The sequence below is a fragment of the Ictalurus furcatus genome, chromosome 16 (assembly GCF_023375685.1).
Source record: "Ictalurus furcatus strain D&B chromosome 16, Billie_1.0, whole genome shotgun sequence".
Classification (NCBI taxonomy): domain Eukaryota; kingdom Metazoa; phylum Chordata; class Actinopteri; order Siluriformes; family Ictaluridae; genus Ictalurus; species Ictalurus furcatus.
Genome location: NC_071270.1, coordinates 17,472,235 through 17,487,937, shown reverse-complemented (window position 1 = coordinate 17,487,937; position 15,703 = coordinate 17,472,235). Strand labels below are relative to the sequence as shown.

Here is a 15,703-nt window from a genome sequence, read left to right as displayed (position 1 = left end):
ATACAACCCCAATTCCAAAAACGTTGGGACGCTGTGTAAAATGTAAATAAAAACAGAATTCAATGATTTGCAAATCTCATAAACCTATACGTTATTCCCAATAGAATATAGAAAACATATAAAATGTTTAAATGGAAGAAATGTACCATTTTAAGGAAAAAATAAGGTCATTTCGAGTATGATGGCCGCAACACGTCTCCAAAAAGTTAGGACGGGGCAATGTTTACCACTGTGTAGCATCACATCTTCTTTTAACAACGGTCCGTATACGACTGAGAACTGAGGAGACCAGTTGCTGGAGTTTTGGGAGAGGAAGGTTGTCCCATTCGTGTCTGATATAGGATTCTAGCTGCTCAACAGCAACTAGAGAAGTCCTGGGTTTTCTTTGTCGTATTTTTTTCGTTTCATGATGTGAAAAATGTTTACAATTGGTGGAAGGTTATTTACATTTTACACAGAGTCCCAACTTTTTTGGAATTGGGGTTGTATATTAAACTCACCAAAGGTCTATATGCAATAGCTGGTATGTTTAATGTGAATAAGAAGGTGACTATACATGTTTGGTATTATTCAAAATGGGGCGTTGGGGTGCTTGAGGCTTTTGGGGGACTGAGTCCTGGGAGTGAATTTCAAGGGGGGGCGGCCTCCAAGTTCAAACTGGCTACGGGAAATGAAGAGAGTTTCTATTTTCTTTTATCGTCTCAAAAGCCTAAGAAAGCGAGTTCCCCACATAAGCGTAACAGGGATATTCTGCATGTGCTTGCACAATGTTGACTTTCGTGATCGACAAGAAGCAGCCAACGGGAATGCTTCCCTAGTCTTAGTCTCGGAGCCGAAGATCTTAACAGAAACAGTTGCTTTAACAGATGCGATAGTAGAAACTTTGATATGGATAAAGCTGCATGGATGAACCAGAAATTATCCTGGTTTAATCTAGTTTCAGTTTAATCTATTTTTAATCTATTTCTATCTTAATTTATTTTCACTATCGTAGCTTGCTAAGTATTATATCCACAGGTAATTGAAAATACTGAATTTCAGTCATGTTCATGCAGTGAGAAATAATGAATGTTATCTCTGCACATTATCACACCGCGATACAAGATTACTTGTCACATAAATGAACATTTACGTTTATTCATTTAGCAGACGCTTTTATCCAAAGCGACTTACAAATGAGGAAATACAAGCAAAGCGATATATCAAGCGGAGAACAATACAAGTAGTGCTACCATGCAAGATTTATAATTGAGTTCTAGAGAAGCAAAGTGCATAGAGTGGAGGTGTAAGAGCCAGAGTAAGTTTTGTTTTGTTTTGTTTTTAAAAGTGGGGTTGGCATTTTAAGAGTTAGTTAAGTGCTCACGGAAGAGGTGGGCCTGATGGGGTGGGTAATCATGACACTAGCTAGCACGATGCTAAATGGCACTACAGAGGTTGTCGGACATTAAACCTCATCACACCGAACGGGAAAAAACTTTGCAGATAAACTCAGGGCTCTACAGTGTGACCATTTCACTCATGTTTGCGAATGAAGTACTTTGTGCGACTGTGAATAAATATTTCTTCGCACCGGTGTGAGTGACCTGTTCGGAGTTGTATAATACAATCGGAATAAAAACCACAGGAAGTCCAAAATGCATCTACACCGAGCAACAATTACTTTCACACTGCTTTTCATCTCCTCGGTCAACCGAACAAGTGGGTAAATACTGCAGAGAAGCCATTATGATGACGAGTAACACTGTACATCATCTGCTTCTGTCAACTCTCCGATCTCACAAACCGCCAACTTTTATTGATCACGCAAAATGACCTAAAGTTTCACCTGCTCGTGTACACTAGCGGCTTCGTGCGGAGTAATTTAATAATAATGCTAACGCTACAAGGTGGGTTTAATTCAAACTTCTTTATCAAAAATTTCCTCACCAATCATAATCAAGAGTAGCAACTGTTCAGGAGGAGTACGCTGCTGCTCTCCTCCACGCTCTTCACTACCTCAAATACACAGCGTATTCACTTCATTTAAACTTAAAGTTGCCAGATATCACTAGAAGTCATCACAAGGTTCCATGTTTTGATTTTAATAACCCCCAAAGCACAATATTATCAGCAGACATGGCAACACTGTACTGGGGAACTGATCTAAAAGGAAAAACTGATAAACAAACAAACAGAAAACTAATAAAATGAAAAGACAGAAAATGTGCTTAGTTATAAATAAATAATTGAATATAAAAAATAGATATTGTAATAAATTCATAAAATATAAATTAAATGAGAAATTAAATAATGTGTAATTACTATGGATTGCATTTAATATCAATTTGATATTATGCTTAGTTCGCTATCCCCTTATGAAGGCTATTAGCCTTTTTCCTAATATGGATCATGCTGGGGTTAATCTACTTTTAATTAGGACTCTTTATTGTTTAAGATATTTAACAAAGAAATATTTTATGCTTGTTTATGCTTGTATCAATTAACCAACAGTATCTCATTGCTATTATTTTAACTCAAATAACAGTGACCATGAGCAGAGAGCTTACATAACTTACATTAACTGTTTATGACAGACCTCCTGATTAAAGCTTAAATAAAAAAGATTGGTATCTGGATCGGTTTTGGTCGTAAAAATCCTAATCGGAGCATCAATAATGAACACCATTAAACTAAAGCGCTTTGCATCTGACAGGTAAATTAACTCACCCAATCACATCCTATATGAGATTATTCAGATATATACACAATATACACAGAGTGGTTCGAGAACTGACTCCAGCCCAGAACCATGACAGTGGAAAATGTCTAATAGTGTAGCTTTAAATATATTTAAGAGGAGCAGACTTCAAACACTGAACATTGATGTTTATTGCATTTGTTTACCAGGTGGAACAGGTTAACGTTTGTTTTTTGCATACAGTCTGTAAGAGTAACTGAAAATATTAAATTTAGTTTATCAGAAGGTAAATGAATGTGTCATAGCTCACACTATGTTCCTAAATTCTGTCATAATTGAGAAGCTCAAGTTTTCTCATGCCTACTTGTGTGTTATATTGTGGCATGAGAAAACTTAATAAATGTGAAAGTGCAATAAAAATATGTTGTCACTAAAATCAATTAATAATCGTGATAAATAATCGAGATCTCAATATTGATAAAAATAATCGGGATTATCATTTTGGCCATAATCGTTCAGCCCTACTTTAAAGGTTCTGGAAAGGACCTTGAGACACGCTGAGTAGACACTACTAAGCGTCGGTTATTAATCGATCGCAGATTGTGTGAGGAAACATAAGCCTTCAGGAGATTGTTGAGGTAGAGGGGTGTTCCAGACAAGGTCTTGAATTTGATACGGGCGGCTACAGGAATCCAGTGGAGGGAGATGAAGAGGGGTGTGACATGAGGTTTTTTTTGGACTGGTTGAAGACGAGTAGTGCTGCTGCATTGAACATGAAACATTCATTTGAGTTGAAAGTATTTTATTAGCTTACTTGTAGAAATCTTAGAGTGATACATGACACTGAAAAATGACTTGCAATAATCCTGAGAATAGGTTAAGATAAATGTTAAAGTGTGTCCCCTAAAAACACAAGTGGCCCCTGCCTAAAACATACATACACACAAAAAACAAAGCTGAGCACTTAAGTGGTTAATGTTATGGTAAAGGATTGTGTATCGTTATAAACTGTACACACTTGTATGTGTTTTCCAGAAGGTTCTCAACTTCCAGCCTGTTCTGCAAGAAACACAACATGGAGCAGAAAGTCTGAGCAACACATAAACACATTTCTGTGGAGGTTTTTTTTTTTTTTCAAACATGGCACACATTTTATAGTCTATAATGCTGCCCTTTGTGTGTTGTTTTGTTCTTGTTTTGCTTTGCTTTTTTTTCTGCAATCCATTGTGATAATGCAGTTGTAGTAATTTGTAACATTTTTAATTATATACGGTATTATTATTAGTGGTGACACGCAGCCTTACAGCTTCAGGCTCCTCGGTTCGATCCTGAGGTTCGCATGTTGTCCGTGTGGATTTCCCACCTCTTAAAAAAAATGCCAGTAGGTGTATTAGATACACTAAATAGTTTAATTAAACAAAGTTAATGTCACATTGCACTTTCTGTTTAACCATCACGCTGTCTTTGTCTTCTTATTTATTTATTCCCACCTGCCTATAACATGTCCTGCATTTGTATAACTTTGCCTTGTCTCATACTTGATGAGATTTTACGTGTCTTGCTAGAAATACAAAGGGTAAATGTTGGAGAAATATATTTTAACAGGTTCCTCATTCTCATTCCCAGTCATGTTCCTTAATTAATGGCATGCCTAGTAGGTGTTTGTGTTCCTTATACTGAAAATGAAATTACAGATATCTTGAATTTCAATTCTTATGAGTCTATTTGAAATCACTGCGCTTGGAGCGACAGTACTGGTCAAAAGGTGTCCATTTTCTATGATAGCAGCTCTGCCTGTAAAAAAATTATATATATATATATATATATATATATATATATATATATATATATATATATATATATATATATATATATATAAGCAGTAGCAAATCATCCATCCATCCATACATTTTCTATACCGCTTATCCTTCAGGGTCGCAGGGAACCTGGAGACTATCCCAGTGAGCATCAGGCACGGGGCGGGCTACACCCTGGACGGGGTGCAGGGCACAATCACATGCACATTCACACAACCATTCATACTCTACAGACACTTAGGACATGCCAATCAGCCTACCATGCATGTCTTTGGACTGCAGGAGGAAACCGGAGTACCCAGAGGAAACCCTTACAGCACGGAGAGAACATGCAAACTCCGCGCACACACAGGGCCATGGCGGGAATCAAACGCCCAACCCTGGCGGTGTGAGGCGAACATGCTAGTAGCAAATCATATTAATGTTTATATTATTCCACCCCCCAGAAAACATGCCAACAGGTGATTGTGCTACGATAAATTGCCCCTAGGTGTGAATGTGTGTACATGTGGTGCCCTGCGATGGACTGGAGTACCACTGGTGTAGATTGTATTCCCAGCTCACCCCCCAATGTTCCTAGGATAGGACGTGGATCCACCATGACCCAGATCAGGATAAAACGGTTACTGAAAATGAGTGAATGGACTTCAAGAGAGAGGACAAAGAGAAGCTGGTAAGGGAACTAATTTTTTACAGCTGCTATAATGTAAGTGTAGAAAAGTATGATGTGTCGGTACTTAATGAATAAAAAAGTTCTTGTTAGCAAAAAAACAAACTTAATAGAAACCATCATGTAATTTGTAATTGTTTAAAATGGTTAAAATGGGAATTGTACTGATTTTAATAGAAACTGTAATTGTGCCTGTGGGTCTATATTAATATATATATATAGTTTATTTATTGGGAATATAAAATGTTCTGACTGTCATTTATTTATTGCAGCAATAATAGAAAATGCATTTAATGCTAATACATTAATAAATAAAATTAATAATTGTATATGCATTTAGTGGTTGTTTTCCATATTTGTTTAAATAGGCCAACTGAAAATATTTTTTATTTAGGTTTAATGGATAGGCCTATAAGGGGGAAGAGGTAGCTGTGTATGATAGCATTAATATTTAAAATAAATAAATAAATCCCAGTTTGTACAAACAACAAAACCAAAAACAGGTCAAGAGTGCATTTATTTGTGGAAGTGGATTTACATTACACCACATGGTTTTACAATAGATATTTAGATATTCAGGGTGCGTTTAATTTCAACCGCGACTATTCTAGTCTATTCTATTCCGTTTTATTCTATTCTAGAATTTCTGCAAATTTCTGCACATACTGGAGGCAAGTCGACTATCCTTGTGCTGAGCAGAGTGAGTTGTTTGATTATAAACGAGCTATAAGTCTAGTACTATGTTTATAACTGAATACACACAGAATGTTATATATATATATATATATATATATATATATATATATATATATATATATATATATATATATATATATATATATATATATATATTAAATATCAAACGGTCAGTTGATGTTTCACGGAGCTTCCGCTGGGTGTCAGTGTCGAGCGCGTTGTGTTTATCCAGTGAGCTGCCGCTAATTAAGATGGGCTTTTACAGCGTCCAGGCTAAATAACGCTCATTATCATTTAAACGAGGAACAGACAAATGTTATAGAAAAGAAGGAAAATGTTTTAAAAGACTATATAAACACTAGTAGCACAATCAGGAGAGAGCACAACCTCTCACCGGGATGTTTAAAGCATAACTCTGATTCTCTGATCCTAACGCCATTTTGATTCCCCCGCCGCCATTTTGTGACATTTCGATATAAATCCTTATGCAAAATGCAGCAAAAATGGAGGAAGATTATACCACCACACACAAGAGTATACATCATAACAGACCTTTTAAACAAACGTATTTACATTATGGTGAAAGTGAACTCTGGTGGTAAAAACTGGCATGGCTTTATATCTCCTGTTGATACTTTATGTTTCTGTTTTAGAGAAACTTTTTATCATTTTAGAAAATTATATATATATATTTTATATATTATATATATATATATATATATATTAACACAGATTTTGAGAAAGTGAATCAAAATGACGACTGTAAAGACTACCATCGAACGTACAGTGTTTCCTGAAGCAGAACCTGGAGTTTCAGGTTCATACAGTTCAGGTAGGACACAGAGAGAGAGAGAGAGAGAGAGTGCATTTTAGAAGTAAAATAATACTGAGTGAACATACATCCTGTGGAGAACTTGAGATTCTTAAGTTAAGTTAAGTTAAGTTAAGAGGAACTTTAGAATGTGTGAGGTTGTCGTTTTTCCATCATAAAATGTCAAATGAATAACATTTACATGACCATAGAGTGGTATAGTTACTCCATAGCCCTAACTGAGGTTTTGACTCCAGGGACAGACACTGTAGATTATTCTGAAGAGGAGCCTGTTTATCCTGGCCCTCTTATGAGGTGAGACCCGCTTTCTCCTCTTAGTATAGTACACAAGTTAAGCATTCATTTTAAGCTCTAAACTATATTGTTAGGAGTTTAATAATACATGTGCAGAGTACTCCATATAAATCAGTTGTTTCAACATCTGTTACAGTAATGAGATGCCGAAGGAGGACCTGATATTGTTTATACAGGCCCAAGCACTGGAGTGTTTCGAAAATATTGATAAAAACGACCAAGTGGAGGCCTATTTCTTCTGGCGGATAATGGAATTGTTCTGCCATGAAAATGGAGTAAGTGTTAATTGATTGTTTAAGCAAAGTTAAAATATTTAAACCCATTTAGAACACATTCTCTATTTGTTATGAATAACGTACTTGTATTCAGTTACATCTCCAATACTAACAACAGATGTGTTATCTAATGGTATTTCTTTTACAGAAAGTGATGATGTGTGAAGTTGGCGCAATCATCTTCCAGGTCTACACCTGGCTTAGGAAGAAACTACCAAAAGTTACTATATCATGCATCAGTATCAGCATCTGTCTGTATATGACTGTAATTTTGCAAAAAAAATTTTGCCAGCACTGTGCTAACTAATATGACAATTTCAGGGCAACAATGGTAACAGATGGAAGGAATGGTGTCTTCCTCTGGCAGACCTTTTGTCATCTTCTGCACCAGATGATGAGCACAGAGAGGCTGTTATTAAGATGGGAGATGATCTTGGTATGGATATGCTGCACAGTAACAGCATATTGTTTTCTAGCATTAGCATGTAGTAATCGTATCATGTATCATGCATGTAACTCTGCACTGTGGGATGATTCCTGATCCTCATATGCATGTTTGGTCTTTCATCTGCAGCCTCCAGAAGCTGGACCTACGCAGCACATCTCTGCTACGTTGTGGCAAAAGTGGAGCTGGGGTCACGTAGTCAGTTTGAACTGATCGGATGTGACAGGTATTGTGTGTGTGTGTGTGTGTATGTATGAGTGATGACTTGCTACTGACACATTATTCTATTCGCAGCATCATGCCATTTGGCCTGAAAATCTTGTTTAAAGCCTTTGTGAGAACCGAGACATATGAATATGTGCTTTCGCTGACCTCAGGGCTGGCCCAGCCAAGCTTCCAGGTTGGAATGTATCTTCTTTTCTATTTCATGGGCACTGATCAGTCACATTTAACCAATGTACTGAGAATGAATGACTCTCTTGTCTCTCTTAGATCTGGAAGTTGTGTCAGGCCAGCAGGCTGGCCATTGTTGATTTTACTGATCTCGCCTTTAAATACTGTGAGAACATTGCTAAGGCAGTCTTCACTTTCCCTGACAGAATCAAAAGGAGCTTCGTTGAACGGCTTATTTTGGTAAATAAGATTATTAATCATTGTAAAATGGTTTCTAGGTTTCAAATGCAAAGTATGGTCTTCATCACCAATTTACTTTCCTTGTCTGTCTTGTAGCTGTCTTGCAAACTGCTAGACAAGAAGGCAGAAGAACCTGAGTGGCTGCTAAAGCTCCGGCAGCTGCATAGAATTAAATTAGCAAATGCTAATGGTGACCCGGAGCAGCACATGGCATCTACCAGCCATGACTTGGTTTCTGAGAATCAGGACTCAAAATGTACCCTGAGGACAGACGAGATCCCCGCTCTCCAGTCCCCTGATCTGGAGCAGCACACCTACCCAAATGGTATGTTAGAATCCACCATGTGGACAAAAACTAACCTGAACATTTTGCATAATTTGAACTGTATTGTGTAAGCTGTAAGTACCACCATATGGACAAAAACTAACCTGAACATTTTGCATAATTTGAACTGTATTGTGTAAGCTGTAAGTACTCTTAAGGGCAAGACTGTACTCTGTTTACTAGGTATTCATGTTCAAGGTACTTTACCATACTCAAAGAAATTATACCATAATAAGGACACTCTAATATAACAGCTATTGCCAACACAAGCCTCGTTCTTTACTGCAAGCGAGGACACTAAACATGATGCTCTTTCATTCCTTATTCAATTGAAATAAACTAAATTATTGTCTGTTCAACAGCTGTGTTTCAATCGCGCTACACCTTGGGAAAGCTGCTGGGGATCGGAATCTTCGGCTATGTCTATGCAGGAGTCCGGACTGAAGATGGGAAAGAGGTAAATGTTCTCCCCCACTGTCAGGGCACCATGGTGCCACCATTGTCTAGAATATCTGTCACATAAAGGCCGTGTATTTTATCCTATTCTGGATTCTGAATTCAGTACAGGTGCCTGAATGTCCTCCTTTATTTCCGCTGTCTGAACATTTTAGCTGTGGCCTCTTAGAAATGAGGTTACACTGGAGCAGGTTAAATTTTTTTATAGAGAAAGTGATAAGTTTCATGCAAGTGTTTATAGATAATAAATCCAGTATAAGAAAATTTCAGAACCCGAAGCAAAATTCTGAATTTTTAATGCATGACTTAATAAGGTAAAGTTTTTGCTGACACATAATATAATGGCTGTGGGTTTGTACTAACTAAACTAATTAGAAAAAAGGTAGCGTTTAGAAGTTACTAATTATGTCTTGTATGTGTGAATAGGTTGCCATTAAATTTATTCAGAAGGACGAGACCAAAACCATAACCATTGTAAGTAAACTTAGTCTTATTCATAGTAAGTAAACTTGTTCCTGCTAACATAAAGGGAAACAATTCACCCTCGATCATTTCATTACCTGTCGTTCATAATAGATATTACAGGAAGACTGATCTAGCATCAGAAACAATCCAAACCTTTCCCATCGTAACATTTCTGCTTAGCGTAGTTTAGATTGGTGTATTCCCACCAAACCCATGTCTGTTCTTATTCAGCCTGGAGAGACACAGGAGCTGCCTGTAGAGGTGGCGCTAATGAAGATGGTGTCCAGACCACCTCGCTGTAGCAAAGTGGTGGAGCTGCTGGAGTGGTTTGACATAGCCGAGCAGTACGTCATGGTCCTGGAACGGCCCAGCCCCTGTATGAACCTCTATAAATTCATTGAACTTCAGGAAGGCCGCCTGTCTGAAGCACAGGCTCGAGACGTCATGCTGCAGGTGATTCGGGCGGCTCGTCACTGCTGTGACCGTGGAGTGTTACACCGTGACATCAATGACAAGAATCTCCTCATCAACACCGATACCTTGGAAGTCAAACTGATCGATTTTGGCTGTGGGGAACTGCTGAAGGACACCCTCTACAAAGAATATTCCGGTAATTTCAGTGGCTCAAATCAAAGGGAATGCAGTGGAGAATAGGTTTTTAAATGTTTTTGTGACCTTGCTGACGGTGCTCTTTCTCTCTTTTACACTCAGGCACTAATTTCTTTGTACCTCCTGAGTGGGTGAGGAATGAAGAGTACATGGGCATTCCTGCCACCATCTGGGGTCTGGGCATACTCCTGTTCTACTTGATCTGTGGAGACTACCCCTTTGACTTAGAGGAGGAGGTTCATGATGGACAGCTGGAATTATGTCCTGACATGTCTCCAGGTGAGTCGATGCAGAAACATCACGTGTATAACATTTAGCAAAATGACTTTAAAATGCACTCTTGAATCTTTTCTCAAGAGAGTGCGTTGATCTGATAATGTGGTGCCTGGATTTCAACCCTGAAACGCGGCCGTCTTTCGACGACTTGGTCAGGCACGAGTGGTTTACGGAGGCAGTTGGATAAGTTTTATGATAGAAATAAAACACAAGGGCACCAAATGTGGAGAATGAGAGTATATTGAGAATGAGGGAAACCAGAAACACCGGACTCAGCTTATAGGATGTCAATCAAGAGAGACAGATCAGCAGTAAGATGTGCTAGTTGATAGCGAGTGTTCAGGTCTAGGCCTAAGTCGTGGAGTGATGGTGAAAAGAATGGGCGCTGATCAGCTGTAAGGAAAAAATAACAAAGTTATACTATACTCTTTTTTCCTCATAAAAAAAGAAGGCCCCTCTGAGTCAGACATTACATAGCCTCGACAGAAAAGGGAAGCACACACACACATACACACACACATACACACACTCAGACATGGAACACAGAGAATGAACTTCAGTGAATAACGAAACAAATGGCTAACATTCATTACATATTCATAAACATATACTATTGACAAAGAAATACATACACTTACCCATGATAAAGAAAAGTACAAAGATAGCTAAGGTCCTCGCTCAATGATGGTCAGCTCAAAATGCCATAATAAGCAGAAGTAGTTTAAAAATAAAAAAATAAGAGGCACTAGAACAGTAAAGGGAAAAAATACCTTAAACTCGAGCAGAATGGTTTTCAGAAATACCAGAAAATCAGAAACAATGGTTGTCGAAAATTCCAGAAAATCAACCATAACAGTTTTCAGAAATACCGGAAAATCAAACATAACAGTTTTCAGAAGTACCAGAAAATGCACTCTTGATTCTTTTCTCAACAGAGTGCTTTGATCTGGTAATGTGGTGCCTGGATTTCAACCCTGAAATGCGGCCGTCTTTCGACGATTTGGTCAGGCACGAGTGGTTTACAGAGGCAGTTCAGGACAAAGTCCAGGTTAGACAGCGAGGATACAGTATACCTAATTAATATGAGCTAGGGCATGCTGTGATAGTGTAGATTGTGTGAATTGTACTGGATCTGTAGTGAGTTCTGTAACAGAGATTGATGTGTATGAGATTGATGTAATGAGAGTAAAAAAAGTGTAAAATAAGATGCTTAATGTTTTCTGTCCTGTTCTATTTTAATATCTGTTTTGTTTTGCAGATTCCTCTTGAAACCAAAGATCGTGTACAGTAACTATTGCCTGACCCCCCCCCCCACACACACACACACACACACTTACACACTTATATATGTTAAAAATTGTTATTCAGTATTTAAACATTAACAAATGTTTATAATTGACAGTTCATATTAACTACGACGTCTGCTGCAAATCTCAACAGCATATACAAAGCTTTTCCATGTACAAATTTACAAAAAAATATATAACAAATATACAGTATTACTCAGTAAAGTGCCACCTTGTTTTGTTCGGGTTGATGTTGCACACTGCATCAAGATGATCTGCCAGTGGGACTGCTTGAAGAAAAAAACACATCGCATTAAAGATTTCTTTGTGAGGTCAATGGCACAGCTTCTCAAGTCACAATCCATGGACAATGCAAGAGAGCTACTACGCAGTATTACTGTTGTGGCTCTCGGTGAAGCAGAGGGCAATGACAGCTCTGGAGCCCCACTTATATCAGAAAGGTGCAAGAAATACCTGAAAGCCCGAATTGCAGAAGAGTGTGTAATCATTCCAGATGTAGAGGGTGAGGACCTGGAAAAAGTGGATCCATGTGACCAAACACAGACAGACCTACGGCAGTGGGTGACAGACATATGTGAGGAGAACAGGTCACTTACCATGGCTAACGGTGATCATGATAATATGCACTTCCTCCCTGAGATTATTCCCAATATAATCTGGCTTGCAAACTACTTACCACTCTGGACAGGAGTAATGATCCCTCACTTCCGAAGCACCACCATCACCCCAAGTTCAGCCAATGTTGAAGCAGAGTACAAAAACATCAAACACAGGCTTTTCAAGCATGAAAACTTGCCTGTTCATGTGGATCGATTCATTGCTCGACATTTGTCCTTCATTGAGGGCAATATGCATTTTTTTTCTGCAAAACAAAAAGGTGAAGAAGATGCAGCTGTTGCAATAGTGATCATCACAGGAGCCAATCCACTGCGCACCACAACTTGCAGTGTAGACGGCAAACCAGAAATGGATACTTCCTGTCACAAACATCCATCCAACAGATGAAGACCCTATTGAAAACTGGAGAGGCCTAGCAGTTCCACCCAAAAAGAGGAAAAGGAAGTCATGCCTCTCTTCTTGTTCTGAATGGCTCCATGCAGATCCATCTGTGAGGGGGAAAAGACTGAAAGTAGAACTATTGAAAAATTGAAATAATAAGCAGCCTGTAAAACTCAGGAAAACAAGAATCTCTGTGCTGAACACATGTGCATTTGATGCTTTTTGTCAATGGTTATGTTGTGCTTTCTGCGATCGTGTCACTTTTGGAACTATTGTTTGCGGCAAGGACTCCAACAACCTCCTCCAGCTAGTGAAAACAATCACCACAAAGGGTCTGAATGCACAGGTCTACATACAGAGGGCAGAGCTGCTGAGTGGAATATTCAAAGCTGTCCAATTGAAGTCTGGTGCTCTCCAAATAGATGCACAGTGCCACATCTCCACTATCATTGAAAAGTCAGTGACACAACGTGCATGTGTTTCCTTCACACAACAGTGCTCCTCACAGTAACGCAGTCTCAGCACAGAAGACACAAGGGAAATTCCATTTGTTTGTACTTGTGTTGCTGTACTGCAGGCTTCTGGCATGGCTCATCTTCAGACCGCGGTGGAAAAGGCCTTAACCTTCCAGAGTCCCCCTGCCTCAGGCCAATCCAAAGTCCGTCACAGTGTCCCTCTGCATTCAAGACAGACTCTACCTCAGGAAAAGTGTTCTGTACAGGGGAGGTTTCTCACAGTTACAGTCTGGGAGAACTTCTGTGGATTGACACTGACCTGGGAAGCACCTCCACAGAATTTTCTTTGTGTGAATTTCCCTCCAATCTGATGCTCCAAGGAGAGAGATTTACTTTAAGGGCAGTCATTGCTTTCAGAGGAGGCTTAACCCAGGATGCTCTTGGACATTATGTGACCTACTGCAGGAGGTCTCCATGTGTCTGGGAGATGTATGATGACCTGAGAAGTGGAGTGACAGGAATGTCAGAAAAAAACAAAATATGCCCGCATTGTGTTATACACAATAGACTGATTGCATAGTTTAAATTTACTTTAACAAAGTCAAGTATTTTTGTTGTAGGCCACACACCCTCGTTTTCCTACTCCTGCTTGGAGAAATCGTCTCTGCTTTTCTGGAAGTCGGGCTTGATGGTGTTTGCACTCAAGTCTTTGTTTGAAGACAGATAGTGGCTTGTCAGTATTAAGTGTTTTTAAGTTTGTTTTTAAAGGTCCATTATTTGCATCCAACGATTTTTGATAGTACACAGTAATTCAAGTTCACAAGTAAAATCATTTTGACTTAATTCTTCATTCATTGAGTCATAAGTTTCCATATACATATACACACACACACTCACACACACACACACACACACGTATGTATACACACAGAGCTACAGCAGACAAATTATGGTGTGTGTATTTATATTTATGACAGTGTTAATATTACGATTGTTATTCTCATAACAACATAGACAGTAACAAGTAAAAACACTTACCTTGGAGATTGTGTTACATTTCACACATCCTGTGATCCGCTGTGTCCCTTAAAAGTTGAAAATGCACAGTGGATAGGTAACAACTAAGTGAATGCGACTATTTAATGTGATTTGTTTTGCCGTTTGGATATTACCTTGTTATTTCAACTGCATTGTTAAAAAAAGACAGTCACAAAACGAAGCTTTTAGTGGCACAAACCAGCACAAACGAAGCACAAACGATTGAGACTATTTGGGGTGAATTTGGAGCATGTGGGGGGGCTGAGTGACCTCAGAATGATCTATAAATATTCTTTTAATATCTCCAAAACCGAAGCAGCACAAACAAAGCGTTTATCGGCACAAACCAGCACAAACGAAGCACAAACGATTGAGACCATTTGGGGTGAATTTGGAGCGTGTGGTGGGGCTGGTGACGTCATCGCACCATAATTCAATGTCTAATATTTTAAAAACGGAAGCAGCACAAACGAAACTTTTTACGGCACAAACGGAGCACAAACGATTGAGACTATTTTGCCGACGTTTTGCATTGGTTGGGGGGCCAACTTATTGTTTTGAAACATGCCTTATTTTGTTTTAAAGGTCTCATACAATAGATTTACATGTATCCAAGTTAAAAAAAAACACTTTAATGTGCTCATAATTTAAACTGCAGCATTATTAAATGATCCGTTCTAAAGGATTCACTCTAAACTCCTCCTTTCAGAGAGCATACTCTGCTCTGATTGGTCAGATGTCCAAGTCTGTTGTGATTGGTCTACCGCTGTCAGCGAGCAGCCGATGAAGACCAGAGGCGGGGCTTTTTGTTTCAAACCTATGTAGGTTAGTACAGGAAGTAAAGTATGGAATTACTGACAACTCATTTCAGCTGTTCAGAATCGATTCCTTCTTTTTGGAGTCAATAACTCTGTTTGTTGTGCGCTTTGATTTTTGAAAGTTTGCAGACGTTTTTACATTCACAAACAGTTCTATCATGCTACATGAAGGTAATATTTGAAAAACCATAATAGATGCACTTTAAGAGAAGTCAGCCTGGTGGTGCAGTGAGTAACGTTGCTGCATCACAGCTCCAGGGTCCTGGGTTTGAGCTCGCGATTTGGATGACTGTCTGTGTGGAGTTTGGCATGTTCTTCCTGTGGCTTTCTTCCCGGTGGTCCCGTTTCTTTCCACATGCCAACAGGTGACTCGGCTACGATAAATTGCCCCAAGTGTGAATGTGTGTACACGTGGTGCCCTACAATGGACTGGTGTACCATTCAGATTGTATTCCCAGCTCACACCCAGTGTTCCTAGGATAGGCTCTGGATCCACCGTGACCCAAATCAGGAAAAAGCGGTTAGTGAAAGTGAATGAACGGACTTCAGGAGAGAAGCTGGTAAGGTAATTAATTTGAAAGAAATTGTTAGCAAATTGTTGTTGTATAAGAGGAAC

The 15,703-nt window shown here is 38.9% G+C and overlaps 1 protein-coding gene across 2 annotated transcripts; it reads left to right on the top strand.

Moving 5' to 3' along the window:
• Positions 1-4,619: 4,619 nt before the first annotated feature.
• Positions 4,620-14,954, top strand: LOC128620860 (serine/threonine-protein kinase akt-1). Of its 2 annotated transcripts, XM_053646199.1 has the most exons (17): positions 4,622-5,167; positions 5,806-5,864; positions 6,593-6,692; positions 6,929-6,986; positions 7,123-7,261; positions 7,410-7,481; positions 7,583-7,697; positions 7,836-7,932; positions 8,001-8,106; positions 8,199-8,339; positions 8,436-8,664; positions 9,027-9,121; positions 9,547-9,594; positions 9,817-10,195; positions 10,297-10,473; positions 11,406-11,518; positions 11,729-14,954. In XM_053646199.1, the coding sequence occupies exons 3-17, from the start codon at positions 6,614-6,616 to the stop codon at positions 11,759-11,761; spliced, it is 1,881 nt and encodes a 626-aa protein (XP_053502174.1). In that variant the 5' UTR covers positions 4,622-5,167; positions 5,806-5,864; positions 6,593-6,613; the 3' UTR covers positions 11,762-14,954. The 2 variants fall into 2 exon arrangements, with proteins under 2 accessions (XP_053502175.1, XP_053502174.1); XM_053646200.1 differs by lacking the exon at positions 9,547-9,594 and having other exon boundaries at positions 4,620-5,167.
• The last annotated feature ends 749 nt before the right edge of the window (positions 14,955-15,703 follow it).

What these genes read in the sequence shown, in the direction of transcription:
- LOC128620860 (XM_053646199.1), top strand. Translation starts at nt 6,614, where the DNA reads ATGACGACTGTAAAGACTACCATCGAACGTACAGTGTTTCCTGAAGCA. An exon ending in GCAGCACACCTACCCAAATG is followed by an intron (nt 8,665 to 9,026) that starts GTATGTTAGAAT and finishes TCTGTTCAACAG; the next exon opens with CTGTGTTTCAATCGCGCTAC. An exon ending in CAGTTCAGGACAAAGTCCAG is followed by an intron (nt 11,519 to 11,728) that starts GTTAGACAGCGA and finishes TTTGTTTTGCAG; the next exon opens with ATTCCTCTTGAAACCAAAGA.